Source organism: Solanum stenotomum, chromosome 2 (assembly GCF_019186545.1).
Source record: "Solanum stenotomum isolate F172 chromosome 2, ASM1918654v1, whole genome shotgun sequence".
Taxonomy (NCBI): domain Eukaryota; kingdom Viridiplantae; phylum Streptophyta; class Magnoliopsida; order Solanales; family Solanaceae; genus Solanum; species Solanum stenotomum.
Window position 1 is genome coordinate 19,719,086 of NC_064283.1, and position 19,877 is coordinate 19,738,962.

The following is a 19,877-nucleotide window of genomic DNA, read 5'->3' on the forward strand; positions in this document are numbered from 1 at the left end:
ATCCTTTGAAAGAACTGGGGAAAGTTGGGGAAAGGAAGTAATTAAATAATAGATTAACAAAAATTGGCACGTGTCACTTGTTAATTCATTCTTTGGAAGAAAAATATATCATTCACGCGCATTATTTGCGTGAAAACAAACATAGAGAGAAAACGGGTTAAAGTGGTCTATTTACAAAGATATTCACTAATAGAACACCCGTATAATTAAAGTGTCTTATTGAAAATTCGGCACAACTTCAGGTGTCCCTGTATGTCTTTACCCCAATATAAAATATATACATGAACTCATTTTGAGGGAACTTGTGCATTCTAATAAACTAATTAGGATACATAAGTACATATTTTGTTTCTTCTACTTAACGTACAATGTCATGATCATATCATTACATTTCTTTCTTAATTCTAGAATTATCTTCCATGGTGTATTTGTTTTTGTATACTTTTACAAGTATTCTTGATTTCTAAATGCTTCATAATTGCAATAACAAGGTCTTCATATAAAACCTAATTTTTGATAATGATATCATTTACAATGTAATCGATAAAACATTCTCAATATTCCACGGCTCATAATAACAAAATCAATACCATAATATTTGATATTCTGATTAAATGACATTGCAAATGAAGTATTAAAATACTAGAGTAATTAAATTCTGATACGTATAATTAGAATTCTCAAATTTCCTGCCAAGTTGAATCAATCAAATAATTTATATATATCAATGTATTGTCAGATGTAGAGTTCGACTGTTTTTTTTTATAAAAAAAATTCATGGCGATTAGTGTTTGAGTTTCTCTTGAAAAAAAGAAGAAGACAATATTCAATTGCATGTTCTATTTTGAATTGAAGATACACACGAGCATAATTATGGGGATTGCATGATTTTCTCTCATGTTTTACGTGTTTTGTTTTTTAAAAGAATTTATCGAAATTTTTAAATTTTTCACTCATTTGTATCACAAATATAATCACGTCATGAACTGATACATCATAAGTCATTTTTTTTAAAATCTTATAATATGGTAATTATCTAAATATAACTACATACGATAAATATACTTCTAAACATTATTGTCTATGGAATATTTTTGATCTAGTTCATAAAATTTTGAACGGATTAAGACAAAGAATAATATTTGAACCACGTGACACCAAAGTATACATTACATGAAAATGAAAAAAAGACCCGAAAACCACACAGCATGGAAAGAGAGCGAAGAAAAATGCGCGCGGCGATGGAAGCAAACCATTCTTTATATTTATTACATTTTCTCTTCTCTTTCAAATCCCATTTTCTTCTACATAACTCGGTGAGAAAATTGCAGTTCACTCCACAAAAAATGAAGCATTAATCAGTGAATTTTTGATATTTTTTTGAATAAAAATGGGTGATTTAGAGATTCGTTTGAAGGGTTTGATTCAATCAGAGTCAAAATCAAATGGGGTTCGGTGTTTGAGTTTGAGAAGTAGTGATTTGTGTCTGAATTCGATTGGTTTTGATGGTAACAATGGAGGATTACTCCTCGAGGATTCGGCCAGAGAATCCTTCGTTTCGTTAATTTCTATGGAAAATTGTTTTCCTTCCAAGTGTATGTTACGTGCACGGAGGAGTAGCCGGAGAGGAAGGGGACGGTTTTTGTCGGTGACACTTTCAGATTCTAATGAGATTTTGGGGCAGAATGGGGAAGCTGCTGTGGCGGAGAGTGAAGTTAAAGTGTGTAAGGAAGTTGAAAAAGTAAAGAAAGGGAAGCTGCATGGTGGAGCTGGAGCTGGAGGTGCATTGAATACTACTAAGCATCTTTGGTCTGGAGCTGTTGCTGCCATGGTGTCAAGGTAAAGAGGAATGTTCTTTTTCCTTCTTATGCATTCCATAAAATCTTACTCCCCTATGTTTCAATTTGCTTGAATTAGTTTGATTCGGCACAAATAACTAACGAAGTGTGTAATATACCAAAATGTCATTTGAATCTTGTGTTGTTAAATATGATATATAGGAATATGATGTTGGGTAAAGAGTTATTAAATATTGAAGTGACATTCTTTTCCTAAGTAGATTTAAAAGGAAACCGGTCAAACAAATTGCAACAAAGGGGTAGTATTGTTGTTGTCCTTAGGGTTATGGCAAAGGAGACATCATGCTGGATGTACAGTATGCCCACATTCACCGGGTTAGAATCCTCGCTGGTGAACCAAGTATGGTATGTCAGTGCAGAAGGGTAGAGGCGCATGGAGTGCAAGCCTTTTATCAATTGAATTTCGAAACTGGAAATAGTGGATTTCCCCAAAAAACTGTTGCTCTTGTTTGTCAATGGAACAATTTTAAATGTCTTTTTGCGGTAATGTACAGTTTCAAGGCACAAAAAAAGCTAGTATCAACTAATCAACCAACTAGACCTCAATCCCGAATTCATTGGGGGTCAGCCTTTTGCATCCTCTATGTCCACTCTCCTCTATACAGAGAAATGTATTTTTTAAGTATTCATAGAATTGTGTGCCTTTAGATCTCGTCTTTCTTGATTCAAAATCAGGATGAAAGGTCGGATGCTTAGGAGTTTGGACCAGTAGGTTCAACTTGCTTTGGTTTATTGATGGCGATTTTGTGTCATTTGAGTTGGAATGACGGATAGCTACTCCCTCTGTTTCAATTTGGTTGTCTTAATTTCCTTTTTAGTTTGCTAAAAAAAAATCTCGTTCCTAATTTGGAAACTTTTTAATTGCAACATGGCACATGGCATGTTTAAGACTAGAAAATTAAAGACATTTTTGTACATTATACATATGTTTAATACCACAAGTTTCAAAAGTCTTCTTACTTTCTTAAAACTCAATGCCAAGTCAAACTAAGACAAACAAATTGAAACAGAGTGAGTAATATTTATACCATGGGATCTACATCAAATCAGAGACATTTTGGGACCATAAAGCACCAGTAGATAGTAGTTGGTACTGGAGGAAAATAAACTCTCTGAAGCACTGGTATACGCAAGGAAAATTCAACCTTACTGTGAATGGGCAATACTCCATTACAAGTGGCTATATTGATCTGTTTGTTAAGGAGGTCGATAGGAAATGTAGAGAATGATGTGGGGTGGCAGTGAAGGAAAAAGGAAAATATCATTGGTATCTTGGGAAAAGTTGTGTTTTCCTAAGAGGCAAGGTGGTTTGAACATCAAAGGTATGTGGGAATTGGAATGTGGCTGTTGTAGGCAAATTAATATGGCAACTGGCTGTGAATAAAGAGTCACTGTGGGTAAAATGGGTACATGGGATCTACATCAAATCAGAGACATTTTGGGACCATAAAGCACCAGTAGATAGTAGTTGGTACTGGAGGAAAATAAACTCTCTGAAGCACAAAATGAAGCACTGGAATATGCAAGGAAAATTCAACCTTACTGTGAATGGGCAATACTCCATTACAAGTGGTTATATTGATCTGATAGGGAACCAAGCAAAGCTGGAGGTAGCGGAATTAGTGTGGAACTCTGTATCACTACCAAGACAGGTTTATTATGTGGCAAGCAATGCAAAATAAATTGCTTACAAAGGACAGACTGTTGAGTATGAACATTCAGGTAGATGACATGAAATGTTGCTTGTGTCAAGCTGCAGTGTTAGAGACAAACAGTCACTTGTTTGTGGAATGTGAGTATGCTGTCAAAGTGAGAGATGCATTAGTACAATGGTCAAAAATTTCAGTACCGGCAAGAGATTTGAAGACTACACTGGAGCTGATCAAATTGAAACATTGGAGGAGGTTTAAAAAGCAAGTGATAGCTGCTGTTTTGGGAGCAATGGTATATCACATATGGAAAGCAAGAAATTGGAAACAGTTTAAGAAAGTACAGATACAACATACAGAGATAGTGAGTACAATCATCCGTGAAATTGTGGAGAGGATAGAGATGTATAAGTATACAAAGAAAGCAAATAGATGTAGAAGTTTTTGGCAAAAGTTATGTAATTAGTTTGTTATTTTGTTGAAGCCAGCCTTTACTACTCCTTCATTAGTAAGGGTGGTGAGGGTTGGATGAGACTATTCTGTATGTGGTGTTTTTGTTAATGGTAATATTCACATTGGTTGCCAAAAAAAAAAAATTTATACCATGAAATACACACTCAGTAGTTTGCTCTATATTATTGGGATATCAAGGCACTTGATTTAAGATGAAAAAAGTATAGATGTAAGATTCTGAAATTTTGAAGTTGTTCGACATGGTTGAGGAATGTTTATGCATAGGTATGAAAATACTAGTTGAATGTTTTCTTTGCTGGGTAATACATTTGGTATGAGAGGCAATGTTACCTCATGTAGGAGCATTAACTAGTAGTAAACAATAGCAGTGTGAGAAGTGGCAAACTAAAATTGATTTGATAATGGGCTAACCCTTCTCTATACATGAATATATGGGACCCTTTTCCATGGTTAATACTGGTGGCTTCTCCAGTGTCGTGTCTATTTTGCATCAAGAAAAGGATACTTATTCTCTCTTATAGTTTGACTCTTTTTTTCTTTTTCTTTTTTTCCTTTGAGGAAATCATTTTGTTGTATGTCAATGGTTCATACAGAAAGTAAGAAATCTATCCTGCTTAGAAGCACCAAGTGCCCCAGATTAGGAAGGTTTAAATTAAAAGTATCATCTGTTATTAGTCTATTATGGAGAATAAGATTATCACCTATTTCTAAGTAGAATTTAACCACAGAAGTTGAAATCGAGGTCTGCATCTTCCGATTCTAGTTAGGCATGGTTGTTCTACCCCGTTGTTGAAAAGGGATCTTTACATGTCCATGCCTGATCCAGAACAATTTTTATGTATTTTGGGATGAGAATATCTTTTACACATCAAATGCTGCTCGTGAGTTCTGGGTTGTTCCACTGACTAATACAATATAAAAATCCTAGTATTTCTTATGTTGGAACTTTGTTACTCTTGTAGCATTGAAATGGAACCGTATATGTGATCTGCAATTTCTTTGTTCTTCATTTATTTTTTGGCCTTAGTCTATGTATTAGTAGCTGAACTGCCATTGTTTCAGAACTTTTGTTGCCCCACTGGAGAGACTAAAGCTGGAATATATAGTTCGTGGTGAACAAAAGAATCTTTTTGAGCTCATCAAGACAATTCCAGTTACTCAAGGGATCAAGGGATTTTGGAAGGGGAATTTTGTGAATATTCTACGAACAGCTCCATTTAAGGCTATCCACTTCTACTCTTATGAAAAATACAGAGATCATCTGCTCAAAATAACTGGTAATGAGGAGGCAACTAATATTGAAAGGTTTGTTGCTGGTGCAGCTGCAGGAATTACAGCTACTGTGCTCTGCATACCTATGGACACTGTGAGTGATAGATACTTCAGGGTTTTCTGTTTTGTTTTCTTGATCCCTTGCAGTAAGTATGTCAGTTCTTGGCTAAGTTGGTTACATATCTTTGTATGATAATGCTAGGAAAGGGAATGGACAGGTATAAGTGGAAGCTATCAAGAGAAAACTTAGATTCAAGACTTACTTCTGCTATCCTTGTTATATGTATGCCCCAGGGGTGCAACTAGCTCTTGGATAGCTTAGATTCAAGACTTTGGATGATTGTTCTACTACTTTTAAATGTATAAACCCTCTTTAATTTAGCATTAGTACTTCCAAGATAAACAACATTATCGGGAATGCTTAGGTTGACACTTAATTTCTTCAAGCGGCACCATCTGCTTAGAATGAACCACGTATTGGTTTTGATTGTTAGCCTAGTCGACAATTTATGCTTGGAACTTACTTGAGCTTGTTGTTAACATAACGATCTTCTATTATTGTTGATATGATAGTAGTTTAAGCTGCTGAGACAAGGAATATTGGTTTCCTGTTCCACCAGCTGAGCTGTCCCAACTATTCTGAATTTGATGCACTCATTTAGTTAGACGAGTCATGTCTATGATATTAGAAGGGAAAAAAAACTAGATTAAATTCTATTTTCCAAGCTAGGAAATTATTCTAGATAATTGACTTGGGATGACATCAGGAACAATTCAAGTTGATTTTGATGCTCACTGAAGCTTCAGATACATCATTGATTTGGATGAGATATGGTAAGTAATGAAGTTAGAAAATGTGATTAGAAGCTCTACCTAATTTCAATGCTATGCATGATTGGCTGAATCATTTTCTTATAATTATTTGTGTGAAGTGCAAAATATGGTTCAATTCCTGATAGAAATATTAAATCAATTGATTGAATTACTGTACAACATTCTTAAGGAATAGGATAATCCAGTCATTTCATTTTCTGTAAATGTTCTTCTACTTTTGTCTTTTTTTCAAGTCTGTAGTGTACTTTTTGTTTTTCTTACTGATTCGTGCAGTTTTTTGCTTTTCCTTTTCATACGTTGACAAAATATTTCAAGCTTTACCATTTTCTTAATGATCATAAAATGTTTCTCATCTTTCTTCCTGGAAAATGTCAATCTTTCAGATTAGGACAGTAATGGTTGCACCTGGGGGAGAAGCCTTGGGCGGCTTAATTGGTACATCCCGGCATATGATTCAGACGGAGGGGTTTTTCTCTCTTTACAAGGGCCTAGTACCCTCGATCATGAGCATGGCACCTTCAGGTGCAGTTTTCTATGGAGTTTATGATATATTAAAATCAGCTTATTTGCATTCACCTGAAGGGAGGAAAAGACTAGAAAATATGAAACAAGGTGAAGACCTGAATGCCCTGGATCAACTGGAGTTGGGCACAGTTAGAACTTTGGTATATGGGGCAATTGCTGGTGCTTGTGCAGAAGCTGCTACATATCCTTTTGAAGTTGTGAGGAGACAGCTTCAATTGCAGGTCCGGGCCACTAAGATGAGTACATTGGCAACTACCCTAAAGATCGTTGAGCAAGGTGGTATCCCTGCGCTCTATACTGGATTGACTCCCAGCTTATTACAGGTAAGTTAACGAAGCATTTTCTTGACTGTAGTTCCCTTCATACAGGAAAGGTATTTAGAACTCAGAACTGTCTCTCTGTAACAGCCCTTGAAGATTAGTTAATAAAGTACAACAATTTTTCTGTTGTGGAAAATGAGCATACACATCCTGTGATATGATGTATCCGAATTCATTGTACCGTTAACTAGGTAGGTAGATTTGTTAAAAGTTTAGATAAATTTATCAAGCGACTACCATGCTAGTGTACATTCACTTTATTGGGATTTCAACAACTACGTCTGCTTGCAATACCTCAAGGTCTAATTGCATGATTGCCTGGTAACCAGTTGTTCTGGCTGTCAGGGCTCTCTTCCAGGAGGGAAGTTAGATATAAAGAATTGGAAATTGGAACTTGTATCACTTTAAATGTTAAATTTTTTTACCCGTGGGTTTGGTTTAGTGGTAAGAGCACAACGTGTGACTTGTGAGTTGGGCTATGTCACAAGTTCAAACCTTGCCACAGACAAAAGTCTAGTGTTTTAGTGGAGAATGGGAGAAGGGGTGATGGGGTGTTCGTTATCCAGAGTTTCGAACCTTGTGTCATTGGTTCATGAGGATTTCTTGATTATCAACAAAAAAAAACATTGAGCTATTATAAAATTGCCTTTAGATTCTAATGCCCGTTCTCTATTGTCTTTTGTATCAAATACTAGTTATATGTTGCTCGAACTCCAAAAATTTGGACGAACCCATGTCAAATCCTCTAAATGCACTATTTGGAGGATCTGACACACAGTGTATTTTTGAATAGTCTGAGAAACATAGAATACATGTGTGCCTACTATCTGTCTGATTCTTTACATCTGGTAACACTGTGCATACAACTTTGCGGCCTAGCTTCTTTACCCTCTTTTATTGCACAAGCCTCTTTGTTCTGTTATTTGACTCACTAATAAGATATGGAACTCGATATTGACATGCCCTCTTTAAATTTGTATTCTTCAGGTTTTACCATCAGCTGCAATAAGCTATTTCGTGTACGAATTTATGAAGATAGTTTTGAAAGTGGAATAAACATGAGATTGGGATTCCTCAAGGTCATTCCTGGTGAGACATCCACGCGGACAGTAGTATGCAATTTTACCCATAAGGAGAATTTCTGGTCCTGTTTTACGATTGTCTGAACAAGGGTAGGTAATAATACATGTTATATAGGAGAAGTTGTAGAGAATGTTTCCTAGTTCTGGAGCTCTCCCTTTAGTGCAGAGCTTTTTCACCTTTCTTCATCAAAAATTGATACAAGATGAATTGTTTGTTGGCTTCAATTAGCTTGCTGATTAAAAGTATCTGTAGTCTGTACATGTTATGGAAAATGTCTTCCTTTTTTTTTCATTTTTTCTTTGATTTTTAACTGTCTTACTTTTGTTGCAAACACCACTTTTCACCCTTCTTCATGTGCACGCCCTATATTGATACTTTCCAGCTGACAATTTATTATTATAGTTTTAGGGGGATGTATAAAAATAATGCTAAATAGTAATGTTTATATTAGTTGTGTTTGCATTAATTATGCATAGATTACTTTTTATACATTGTTTGATTTGGTGTATTAAAAATAGCATGCATTGTATAAAAATATTTATTTACAAATGCTAATGCATATGCATTATTGATACCTAGAAATTCATGGTATTAGTAATAAATTCCTCAATACACAATAGAGTGTGCATTAATTATACGTAGCATGAAAAAATGTACCAAACAAGAAACTACTAATACACAAAGCTAATGCATGCATTATGCTAATACACGCTACCAGACGAGAATAACAACACTAATGGATGTACCTTGGAAGATGCAGAAGCAAGTTAAGAGATAGAATTCCCCGACTATTTGTACTGAAAATTATGATTGAATAACCATAGTCATTTTTTGTGAAATTCCAGGTGTTCCTATAAGCTTTTGCAGAAAGAAAAAGGAAAAACAAAAAGGCTCTTGAAACACTTTTTAACCAAAATAATCTTTGGGAGAACTAATGACACAAATTGACAAGTCCTTTAACAATGAACCTATAAATTTCTTTGTCAATTGAAGGCAGAGAGAGAAGACCTGGTTTGAGATTCAAAAGGAAATAACGTAAATGGTACAAAACTATCAATGTAAAAGGAAAAGAAAACATCAAACATACCACAATCTTACTACCTTTAAATCTCAAATTCTTGTCAATCTGCACAATGGATTTGATTTTCACATTTACAAACTAGTTAGTGCAGCCTATGTATACAACAACCCTAACAGCCATGTATAACAAATACTAATCCACAAATGGTATATTATTAACACAGAACTCAAGGTGCTGTAGGCATAAAAGTATCGTCATCCAATAGATCACCAAGATCGATCAAATCATCATTGAAATCAACTGCTTCCGCTGAGTTGTAGCTGGCTGCACCATCATTTGTACTCTGCAACACAAAATGAGACATGACCACATGTGAATTTGGTGTCTTGTTATGTTGTTCCTTTCAAAAATCCCCTCACATTTAAGAAACCAAGCCAGAGATACAACTACTAATAGCAAAACTTTACACTGAAAGAAACTTGGTGTATTGAATAAGTGTATCAAACTCACCCAGTGAAACGCCAATTCTATCAGGTAAACCCATGTGAAGGTTGACAATGCTGGATGATAAATTAGAATTGGTTGATGGTAAATCATGAAACATCTACAAAACCATGACCCCATCAAGGGTATGACCATGCTCATTGTTTTAAGAAGCAACAGTTCACGAAACTTTAAAGCTTCTCTCTCATTCAAGGTGAGCAGATCATGAAAATCAGGACTAGTTGATTTAATATTGTTACTGAGTTTTGCTTATGATTGGATGCTAAGAGAAAAATCAGCAAAATACATTATTTATGAGGTATGAACGAAATTTTCACTTCTGCATTATGGACCAAATAGTTCAAAAGAAGAAAAGTGCAAATTTTCATTATTGCTGAAAAGCTCTAAAACTAGCTTCTAAGAATAAAAGAAAAGCTGGAAAGGGGAAAAAAGATAGTACATATATAGCTAGTCTCTTTATCAAAAGCGCCAAGTTATGATTTATTATTTTATTTTTGGAATAAGGAACCATTGCACCAAATGATAAAAATGCATCTACAGGATCAACATATGTAGTTCATTTAGAAATCGAACAATGCTTACATTGGGTTCTTGCATGTCGGACACAACATTCAGCAGCCTCCTATACTGGTCCCTAGCCTCAGGGTATTGAACCATCGACTTTACCCTTTCCAGAGCCTTCTGCAACCTTTCTTCAGTTTGCTTTCTGCCTTCTTTTAAGAAATCATAGTCATCCTCCTGCACTGGTTGGCCTTGCATGTTGCTTCCTTCAGAAGGTGCTTCTGGTTTAAATCCACGCAATCCACTTCCTTTCCGCCTCCATCGCAAAATTACCTTCTCTAAGATCCCCACAGACCATATTATGTTTTTGTATTTGTTCCTTACCTGGTGTCCTCTCACATGAGCCTTTAAAAAAAAGGAAAAACGAAGAATGGCTAAGAAAATGAAAAAATAAGGTTGAGACGTTGAGTTGACTAATTATTTAGCAAAAAGATGGATTATGCATGTATAAGGCCAAAAGCACATACAATACCTGAATTTTAATAATTCGTTGGCGGATTAGAAGAAAATCTCTTCTTCCCTTCCAACTGCGAAATTTATTTTGTATACGGACAGCAGCAGCGTGAGGCTCATCATGCTGGCCAGCCCTAGTCGTCTTCATGGCGAGAAGTGAGAGAGCACGCTCATCTGATAGTCCAAATTCACTGCCACCGTGTTCTTTTAGCTGCTTCCTCTGGAATGACTGCACCCTGAAGACCTGATGAATACGAGCAGCTGCTTGAGTAGCATTACGAACAGCTGCAAGAGAATCCTTCAATGAGACTCCATGTGACCAGTCACCATCCCAAGCTGGTGTAGCAGTCCTTTCAGAAACCGTTTGAACAGCTTCCCCAAAAGCATGTTCATTCTCACCCTGCTTCTTTTCCTTCAACTCAAGAGAAGAAAGGTGGGAGCTCAAGGAAGACTCTGCTAAGTAACCAGCAATTCCTTTATGTCCATTGCTGGAAGCTAGATCAGCAGGTGTTCTGCCTGAAGGATGTTTAGGAGTAGGATCTGTCAATGCTCCAGCAGCTGCACCTAAGGAGATGAGGAAACCCACTGTCCGCTCTCTGATGTTGCAAATTTCGAAGATACATCAAATGGGCGAAAAGGAAAAGAAAGAAAAATGGAGCTAATCAGTAAACAAGTCATAGTAGATGAAAGCAATTTCATCAATAACCCTATTTATCAAAAATACTTCACAACACAACTAAAATTCTAAGAGCACCCAGTATTCAACTCCTTTCAAGTTTCTAATATGTTTGTGTGAATTAAATTGGAGAAAGACGCCACAGAAAGAGATGAAAAAGAAAAATTAAAAAATGAATCCGAAAAAAGTTGCATGATAAAGACAGACAAAATCTAACATAATACCTTCCATATGATGCTGCCCAATGGAGTGCAGTGCATCCATTCACATCTCGGAAATTGACGCTTACGCCTGCAGCTATAGTAGGTGGTACAGCCCAGTCATAACCAAGAGCAGCTGCAAAATGTAGAACTCCTTGACCACCTTCATCCAGTATGTTAGGACCTTTCCCACCCTCAGCAACCTTTTGAAGGAGCCAAACACGCAACTTCTCTTTTAGAAGCTTTTGTAGGAGCTGGTCTTTTACTTTCTCTGCCATAAAGTTGTTCTCATTAGTAAGGTGCAACATTTCCTCCCATTCACTGTCATCGTCTCTTAGCAATGAGTTAATTTTACTGGATATATGGGAAACATCATCCTCACTGATAGGTGGAGAAGTTTGGGAAACAAAGGATTCCAGAGATAATAATTTTCCGAATCTCATATGAAGAAGACTTTCACTGGAGCTGCAACTATTTGGATTTGCAACATCAACATCTTGGCCTTCAGTGACCCGAAATTCGAATTCTCTTACCTCACTACACGCCAACCTATTGGAGCATGTTATGTAGAATGGAACTCTTCCAGCCTTTTGAACCGGAGTATGGCAGCGAAGAACACCATCAGCTATTACTTCTGCTGGAACTTCCAACTCACCAAACATGCATGCCCAACTACAGTTCTCCACTTCTTGCTGGGACTTCAAAAACCTTCCAGTGATGAGGACCTGTTAATGAAAAAACCAAAGAGTTATTACCCATACATCAATAAGACATCAAATTAATTAAGAGGAAAGTTGTACATCATCAACAAAAGAAGAAGTGAGACATTAAATAATTTAATCAGAACTCTGGCTCACAAGGTAGAATGTCCAGGAAAGACATAAATGTTCACCTTAATTTCTGACCCAGAAAATGCCCAGTTTGGTGAGAAATCAATAATGCTAAAGATTTGATCCTGCGCGAGTGAAGGACTTAGCACATAGGTGTCTAAATGCACTTGGGAAGCAATTGTGGAATTATCGACTCCATCTTCATCTCCAACATTATCCCAGTAGGAACTAGAATTGGATTGCATATGCGACTCACTCACATCTCCAAGTTCCTTGCTTATCCACCGGTCAAAGCTATCAAGCTTCTTCAAACCTTCTCTTTTCAAGACGCCATCTAACAAAGGTTGTTTTAAAGCTGAATAATCGGTTTTGACCCCTAAGCTTAGATTGTGATCTAAATCAGCATTTAGAGAGCCTCCAATATTTGCATCTGATAGCTGTGATTGAAGTTCATTCTGCATTGGGTGTTTATCTTGCTGCGCAGGAAGTACCTGAGAAGCCTCCAAGGAATTGTGATGTTCTACACCATATACACCACTAGACCCAATGGTTTGACCAGATGCCAAATCTGGATTCAACTTCTGATCCATGGACCACTTGGATATAAATGAGGAATCAACTTCAGAAGTCTGCATCTCAAAGTTGGCAACTTCAGTTAATAAGTAAAAATGTATCAACATCATTGCACTTAGTCTTACATGCAAACAGGTAATAAATGTCCAGTTGATTTTAAATATCAGTCATCACTAAGTTATTGTAGAGCTGGGTCAGTCGAATATCAATGCTTATACTAAAAACAAATACATCAAACAACTCGGGCATTCTCAAAGAAACTTGAGAGAAAAAAAATAAAGTGGCAAAAAAGCTTTCCAACAGCAAGTGCCTAGTTTGCACTTTTGCATGAACAAATCAACATTTTCAAGAACAAGCAGAGCTTAATAAATACTTCCCTCACTAACTTGCACAAAAATTCCTTTTACACTCCTTTTCTTTATGGACAACTTATCAAACACTTTAATTTGTAAGATCCGTGTCTAAAACCTCCTTGAACAGCCTATGGGTGATGTTCTGGTGAAGGACTCAAACGTAAAAGAAGCCATGATGATGAAAAGATGGGAGTTTTTGTGAGTTTGGTTAAGCAGAGAGAAGATGGATTGGCATGATTGTCAAGGACTAATAGTGGGGACTTGTAATTCTGGTTACGGGGGAAGAGGAGGGAATTGGGAGTTATGGTAGTGAGCTCTCTTTTGGGAAAAAGGGGTTGTGACATGGGGTGGAGAGGTATGGTGTCATGGGGAAGAAAAGAAGGGGCTTTAACAGAAAAAATTGTAATTCAACGTCTCACTGTCTGTATTTGCTAATTTCATGGCCAAACAAGTATTAACAAATCCTGGGATAGTATTTATGCCAAACAGGCACTTAGACTTCTATATGACTGCTAGAAGGCTTTTTCCCTGAATTCCGTCAAAGAAACAAGGTGCAAAGATAATAAGTGGACAATGCTCCTATTCCTCCTGCCTGCCTTTTCAGTCCTATACTAAGAGCCTGTTTGTTGGCTTTTGGCTTTTGGCTTTTGGCTTTTGACTTATAAGCCATAAGTTAGAATTTGTAACTTATGGCTTTTGGCTTATTTTTACCATGTTAGCTTAAACTAAGTGCTTATAAGCATTTTTTTTAAATTACTCAAACACTCCAAAAGTGCTTAAAAGTTTTTTTTGGCTTAAAAGCACTTAAAATAAGCCACCAAACAGGCTCTAAGTCATGTATTTAAATTTCCTCAGCATCTGGTGAAATACCACTAACCATGTCTCGAAAAACAGTATTTATGGACGACAGACTACATGAAAATTGAACGGAAAGCTTTGGAATACATGCGCAGGGGCTAATAAACTGATCCTCTTCTCCTCTCCCTCAAGTATACAACTCTGTGATGTGCATGAAATGGACATTGCAAAATAATGATGCACAAGATGAACTCCTTTAGTGTTACTTACCTGACAGTTCCCCAGGCCATCAATGTGGTTCTCATGTTCCTGCCTCGTGAAGTTATTTGAGAATATTTGTCCCATTGTAGTGTTTCCTTGTTCATGCATCATATTATTTGCACCTGATTGGCCAGAAGGCTGAAAATGGAGAGACTGATATGCAGCGGGATTATTAACTGAAATGGTCCCCCATGATGGGAAGTTAAGGTTCCTACTGGGTATATAGGTATTTGTTGTGTTTCTGTTCCCATTTCCTGGTGGGATTGAGGAGAAACTTGTAGCAGAACTTCCTGCAAACTGTACTTGATCATCTGTTGAATAAACAAACAAGGTTTTCACATGTGTCACGTCACGTTGACAGAAGCACTGAACCATTTGGAGAGCATTTTAAAAGAGGCGAAAAATGCTAAGTACAACTGATAATACAAGGACAAGAATCAATTACTTGAGAAGGGAATCGGATGATAAGGTAAAGCAAGTCCATCTCCAGCACTTGACTGAGCATCAAGGAATGAGTGAAATCCAGAAGTTGGATGTTGATTGTACACTGGTGAGTTTGTGTTCCCAAACAATAATTAAAAAATATTTAACTAAAAATAAAAAGGAAATCTCAATTGATACATTACAAGTCCAAAATGCATTCCAATGTACCAGAGCAGTTTATTTTAAAATCTGACCCAGAAAAAATTGATTAAAAATATACCTGATTCGGCATCCTCATATTCTGAGGCCTGTGCACTGCTGAGGCTAGTTGTGTCAGTGACTTGTGAGTTCACTTGGTAATCATTTGGATAAAATTTTGTAGACGCGGAACTGTCCACCTCAGAGCTGTGTACATCTTCATCAGTCTCTTGCAAATCAGGAGTAACTTGTTGAGGTTCTCTAATACGGCTAAAATTTGTCCTGTTACCCTACAGAAGGAAAACACCATGGCAATCAAATCTATAAACAAAAATGAGGAAATTTATTTTAATAATGAAATCAGTTTCAAGGATATGAGCCAGATTATGTGGAGGGAGAAGCATAGATCACACTTAAGTTCTATAATTTTCAGTTTAAACATTAGCTATTTTAGTTTGTCAGATTGTAGGCTCGATTAGAACTTCTCAAAAGTCCTAATTTAATAATTAGATCTTATTTTTGCATTATTCTTTAGTACATTCATTCTATAAAAACTTTATTTTTGAAAAAAATTGTAACATGAACTACTAGGTACTCTGCCAGGTATATTTACTACAAAAAAATGAAATCAGTTTCACTTTCTTAAGATAAAATGTTGGATGAATATTCTTGAATAAAGAGAACTTCTGAACACATTTAAATTACAAGCAGTACACAGCTTTGATGTTAAGATACCATACTAGCATCGTTAACTGAGAGCCTGTTGTCCTCCAACCTACCATACAAATTGCCTGTACATGACTAGGCCTCCTTACAATGCAAATCTGCAATTTTATACCTACTCTTTATTTCATTTAAAATTGTGCCCTTAAATCATATCATATGAATTTCTTCTATACTATGCTGCCTTGAGAAACTGGGGGAAGGAAACATAACCACTTCTCAGCTGTAAGTTGCTGTTACAAGTTACAGCTGACACTAAAGGAAAAACAAAAAGGTCAAAGAAAAGAAGCAATATAGGAAAGAATTAGAGGATGGCAAGCATATACCTTTACTTCCCGGTAGTGGACAAGAACAATATGTGACATTTCCCTGAATAAGTGTTTGGAAAAGTAAACAGAATTAGCATGCTAAGCAATGGTTAGAAATTGGTCTTGAAGAAGGTAATGATGATTAGAAATTAAAGTGAGTGATGCGCCAACCAAAACAAACTTTTACGCATGTTGGGTTAACAGAACCAACAGTGAGACACTTATTGTATTGTGAACTACAAAGAATTCTCAAGGGGGAATAACATTTCATAGGGAGTGAAACATAAATACACAATTAGAAAAAGAACAATGAGAGGAAAAGAAGAAGTATGTGTGGAAGTGTGTGTGTGCGTGCTCTCAGGGACTTTACCGCACAACAGTAAACTTAATTGCAGATTCATTTGGACAATCTTAACTTTACCTCTTCAAATCCTAACTTAGTCCATGCTATTCAAGATTCAAAACAATATGGTGTCCCTTTAACTTACAGGGGTATTATTATCCAAAGAGGCAATATTGCTATGTTGCGTGGGCTCTTCAAAAATGTCTTGGATACTCCAAAAGTAGTGCATTTTGGAGAATCCGAACAGGTGTGGCAACATTTTTGGAGAGTTCGAGCAACATGGAATTAGAACAAGCAAAAAAGTTCTGATCACCACCCCTTCATTAACAAAAATTATTTTCATGTGTTTGACATAAGAAAAAAACTTGGATTTGTACATGAAGGAGCTTGTGAAAGATCTATAATGTATAAATAAGTGTGTCCTTCTCTAACGATTTAAAGTTTTAAATAAGGAGTACATGTTATTCAACAACAATAAGATTATTTGTTTTAGACGCAAAGAGTGCACAAGATACCCTTTAATAGATTAGTCGATCCTGCGTCAACCTTTTAAAGTAATAATGACCCCTCAGCATTATAGAGCATCTAATTATCTTGATCATGAAGAATATCAGAAGCAAAAAGGTAAGCCAAATATCATATAGAAGTAACACTTATCAAGCATGACAACAAATAATTTTACAGTGCCAGAATAGCACTCTTATCATTATGGAGATGAACAAGGTGAACTTGAACCAACCTAACATGCAATTAGCATGTAAATGTCCACTAAAGATGTCTACTTGATCATAATTCTTAAGACACAAATATCAACAGTCTGAATTGACTTTTAGCTCCAATGTTGGAGCGAAACACCTATAATAGCAAATCTGAGTACTCAAAACAACAATTATACTCTTTTAACTTACTCTTCGAGCATCCAATAGCTGCGTCTTTGGAAATTCTCATTCTCTTCTCCATGAGCATAGTAGCAGTGTAACACATCAATGCTTCCAGCCTGCAAGAATATTAATTTCTGATCAGCACCCTGATACAAGAACAAAGGTCTCCAAAGAATAAGTGGTATTGTACCACTATTCTGCCCATGGTAACTTATATTTCCTCTATTTTGTAATGCACTAATAAAGCATATTTCTACTAGCTTCAGTATTCCTTTGTTACAGCAGTTGTCGGTACCTGCCGTTCAGAGATGCTATCAAAGTAGCAAAGTTAATCAAGTTCTCTAGCCTAGTTTAGATAAAGCATCCTTATCGCCCCACGTCACCTGGTTAGGACATAAAGCTTATTCTATTTATAAAATAGTGGATTCTATAACAGCATTCTGCCTTTTTGAAGGCAGCGCACTCGTGGAAACACTGAAATTGAGTACAACAACAATTACGCCTCAATCCCAAACCAACATCGAAATCAAGGATATATAAATTTAATAGGCTTCTACACAATCATAAGATTCTCATCAACTTTACCTTGAGCCTCTCATGAGCCTCTTTCACAGTCTTTCCATCTTTTTTCTTTCTCCAACTATGGCCATCTTTGCGGAAATACCGTAAAACCTTCCGATCAAAAAGGAACAATGAACCACCTGAAGGGCCATACAAGCCAATTAAAAAACATAAAATAAATTAAACAGAGCTTGAGTTTCAAGAATAGTTAGATGTCCTTGAAAGCTCTCCTCGCTACAAACAAATATAATGAAGAAAAGTAAAGAGTATACAGAACATAATGTTGATTGCACAAGATGACGGTACTTAGACCTATGTGAAACAAAACCAATTATGTATATGTTCTCATAAGGGAGGCAACTAATAATCTTTAAGCCAAGGAGCAGGCCACGAGAGTTATATTGACAGGGAAACTAAAATAAGAAAACATTTCTGAAAAACCTAAGAAATTACTATACATGGAGGTGGAAGGGAGTTGAGTATAGGCCTGATGGAAGAGGAACATGTCTTTTTGTCCCGAGGGTGGTCTCAAGACAAGCAGTAAATGATCTAGACAGAGGGCTAAAGAAGGGAGCAACACAAAAGTGAAATACAATTTACAGCACATACAAAGACTATACATTGAAAGCTAGTCAATTGAGCTAAAAAAAGACGTCAATGATTATTGTAAGAATACTTTAACAAATAGCCTCCATCTAATAGGAGGAAGGAGGGAAAGAGAACTAGAGGAGCTTTACTGGTCGACAACAAGTAGTGAATCGAGTGATTGAAAGGGAAAAAAGTAACAGCGTCATCAGACCAAATTGAAATTAGGATAAGACTAGCAATAAAAACTTTTTCACTATTTTGGGTATATGGTACAGCGCACTCCTCCAAAAGAAAAGAAGAAGTTGACCCACTTTCACAAGCAGAACTGCAGAAGGGTATGTAACGTACAGAAAAGCCGAGTATGTCGCCTCAGGTATGCACACAGACATGCATATGTTACATAAGTGCATTTATCCTGACACATACACATTGGTATAAATAGCATATGCACGACTATCTGCATATAGTAGACTGGAAAATTCACTATCAAGGAAGCACATGTAGAAGCAAGAAAACCCTATTTCAACTACAACATCCACATTTAACAACAGGGAAAAAAAATCAGCTATATGATCATACTTGGAGGCCTGTTTGGAGGCTCTGGAGCAATTCGAAACTTCTGGTAATTTTTAAGAATTTCACAAATTTCAGCTGGGCGTAGCCATCGATGCTGCGCTTCTAAAAGTATCTGCTCAATATCTGCATTCAACAACAAACTTCCTCAACAAACATGCACCAACACCAACCAATCCTCCAGCTACAGTACATACTAAAACTATAGTAAACATGCTCAACTAAAAGCCATGATAACATCTAATTAGACTAATTCCCTAATCAATTTATGATCTCTTCACTGTTCTGAAACTAACAAAATCAGTGATTTTGGAGATTCAAGTCCAAAGTTTAAGTCTTTTCACTAAAATGCTTCAAAGGGTATGCTTCTTTGATTCCTATTAACCAAAGCCCTAACAGAGTTCAAGAAATGAACAGCAGTAAAATCGATAGCAATTAAATGTATCCCAATAGAAGAAGTTACCTAATTGAGCATTAAGACCATAACGCCTACTGTCTGCCATGAACCCAGCTCCAAAACCATACAAAAGAACTAACCCAGCTCCGATCTAAAACACTAGTTGAGCTTCCACTTAAAAATTGAACTGGAGGTTGGTTAAAGAATCAAAAAGTTTTGGATTAATGAAAGAAAACTGGATTTGGTCAAAACAGGTTCAAGATTTTGGCAAGAAAAAGGGGGAAAACGAGGGCAACAGAAAGAGAGAGAGAGTAAAGTGTATATGGGTTAAAGAGCGGTAGAAAAAAGGGGAAAAGGGGAAATAGGAAGCAACGAAGAAAGGTCGTTATAGGAAGTGGGAAGGGGGTATGGGGGTATTGGTATTGAAGCAAAAAGGAGCCGCCGAAATGGAATACAGTTTGAGTTCAGACACTCATACATACGAAAACAATCTTTAACATCTTTTTATGACCGTCAATAGTTTACCGTCAAAATTCATATAAATTATTATTTTTATATTTAAATTATTAAAAGTGTAATTTTATATCTATAGTGTATGTAAGACCTTAATAAAAATTAAATAAATTATTAATATTA

General features: G+C 36.3%; 2 protein-coding genes across 3 annotated transcripts; one reads left to right on the forward strand and one right to left on the reverse strand.

The window, feature by feature from the left end:
• Positions 1-1,211: 1,211 nt before the first annotated feature.
• LOC125855631 (probable mitochondrial adenine nucleotide transporter BTL3) lies at positions 1,212-8,360 on the forward strand. The gene is made up of 4 exons (XM_049535384.1): positions 1,212-1,839; positions 5,045-5,348; positions 6,472-6,936; positions 7,921-8,360. The coding sequence occupies exons 1-4, from the start codon at positions 1,391-1,393 to the stop codon at positions 7,987-7,989; spliced, it is 1,287 nt and encodes a 428-aa protein (XP_049391341.1). The 5' UTR covers positions 1,212-1,390; the 3' UTR covers positions 7,990-8,360.
• A 715-nt stretch (positions 8,361-9,075) lies between these two features.
• Positions 9,076-19,594, reverse strand: LOC125855628 (calmodulin-binding transcription activator 3-like). Of its 2 annotated transcripts, none has more exons than XM_049535378.1 (13): positions 19,308-19,594; positions 18,851-18,970; positions 17,708-17,823; positions 17,150-17,238; positions 15,917-15,959; positions 14,950-15,157; positions 14,692-14,793; positions 14,256-14,557; positions 12,324-12,890; positions 11,456-12,156; positions 10,575-11,151; positions 10,124-10,447; positions 9,076-9,380 (listed from the first exon to the last, which is right to left on the reverse strand). In XM_049535378.1, the coding sequence occupies exons 1-13, from the start codon at positions 19,345-19,347 to the stop codon at positions 9,264-9,266; spliced, it is 3,306 nt and encodes a 1,101-aa protein (XP_049391335.1). In that variant the 5' UTR covers positions 19,348-19,594; the 3' UTR covers positions 9,076-9,263. The 2 variants fall into 2 exon arrangements, with proteins under 2 accessions (XP_049391335.1, XP_049391334.1); XM_049535377.1 differs by lacking the exon at positions 9,076-9,380 and adding an exon at positions 9,486-9,641.
• Between the last annotated feature and the right edge of the window lie 283 nt (positions 19,595-19,877).

What these genes read in the sequence shown, in the direction of transcription:
- LOC125855631 (XM_049535384.1), top strand. Translation starts at nt 1,391, where the DNA reads ATGGGTGATTTAGAGATTCGTTTGAAGGGTTTGATTCAATCAGAGTCA. An exon ending in TCTGCATACCTATGGACACT is followed by an intron (nt 5,349 to 6,471) that starts GTGAGTGATAGA and finishes TCAATCTTTCAG; the next exon opens with ATTAGGACAGTAATGGTTGC. An exon ending in TGACTCCCAGCTTATTACAG is followed by an intron (nt 6,937 to 7,920) that starts GTAAGTTAACGA and finishes TGTATTCTTCAG; the next exon opens with GTTTTACCATCAGCTGCAAT.
- LOC125855628 (XM_049535377.1), bottom strand. Translation starts at nt 19,347, where the DNA reads ATGGCAGACAGTAGGCGTTATGGTCTTAATGCTCAATTAG. An exon ending in ATATGAGGATGCCGAATCAG is followed by an intron (nt 14,794 to 14,949) that starts GTATATTTTTAA and finishes CAAACTCACCAG; the next exon opens with TGTACAATCAACATCCAACT. An exon ending in ATGGCCTGGGGAACTGTCAG is followed by an intron (nt 12,891 to 14,255) that starts GTAAGTAACACT and finishes TTTGAGATGCAG; the next exon opens with ACTTCTGAAGTTGATTCCTC.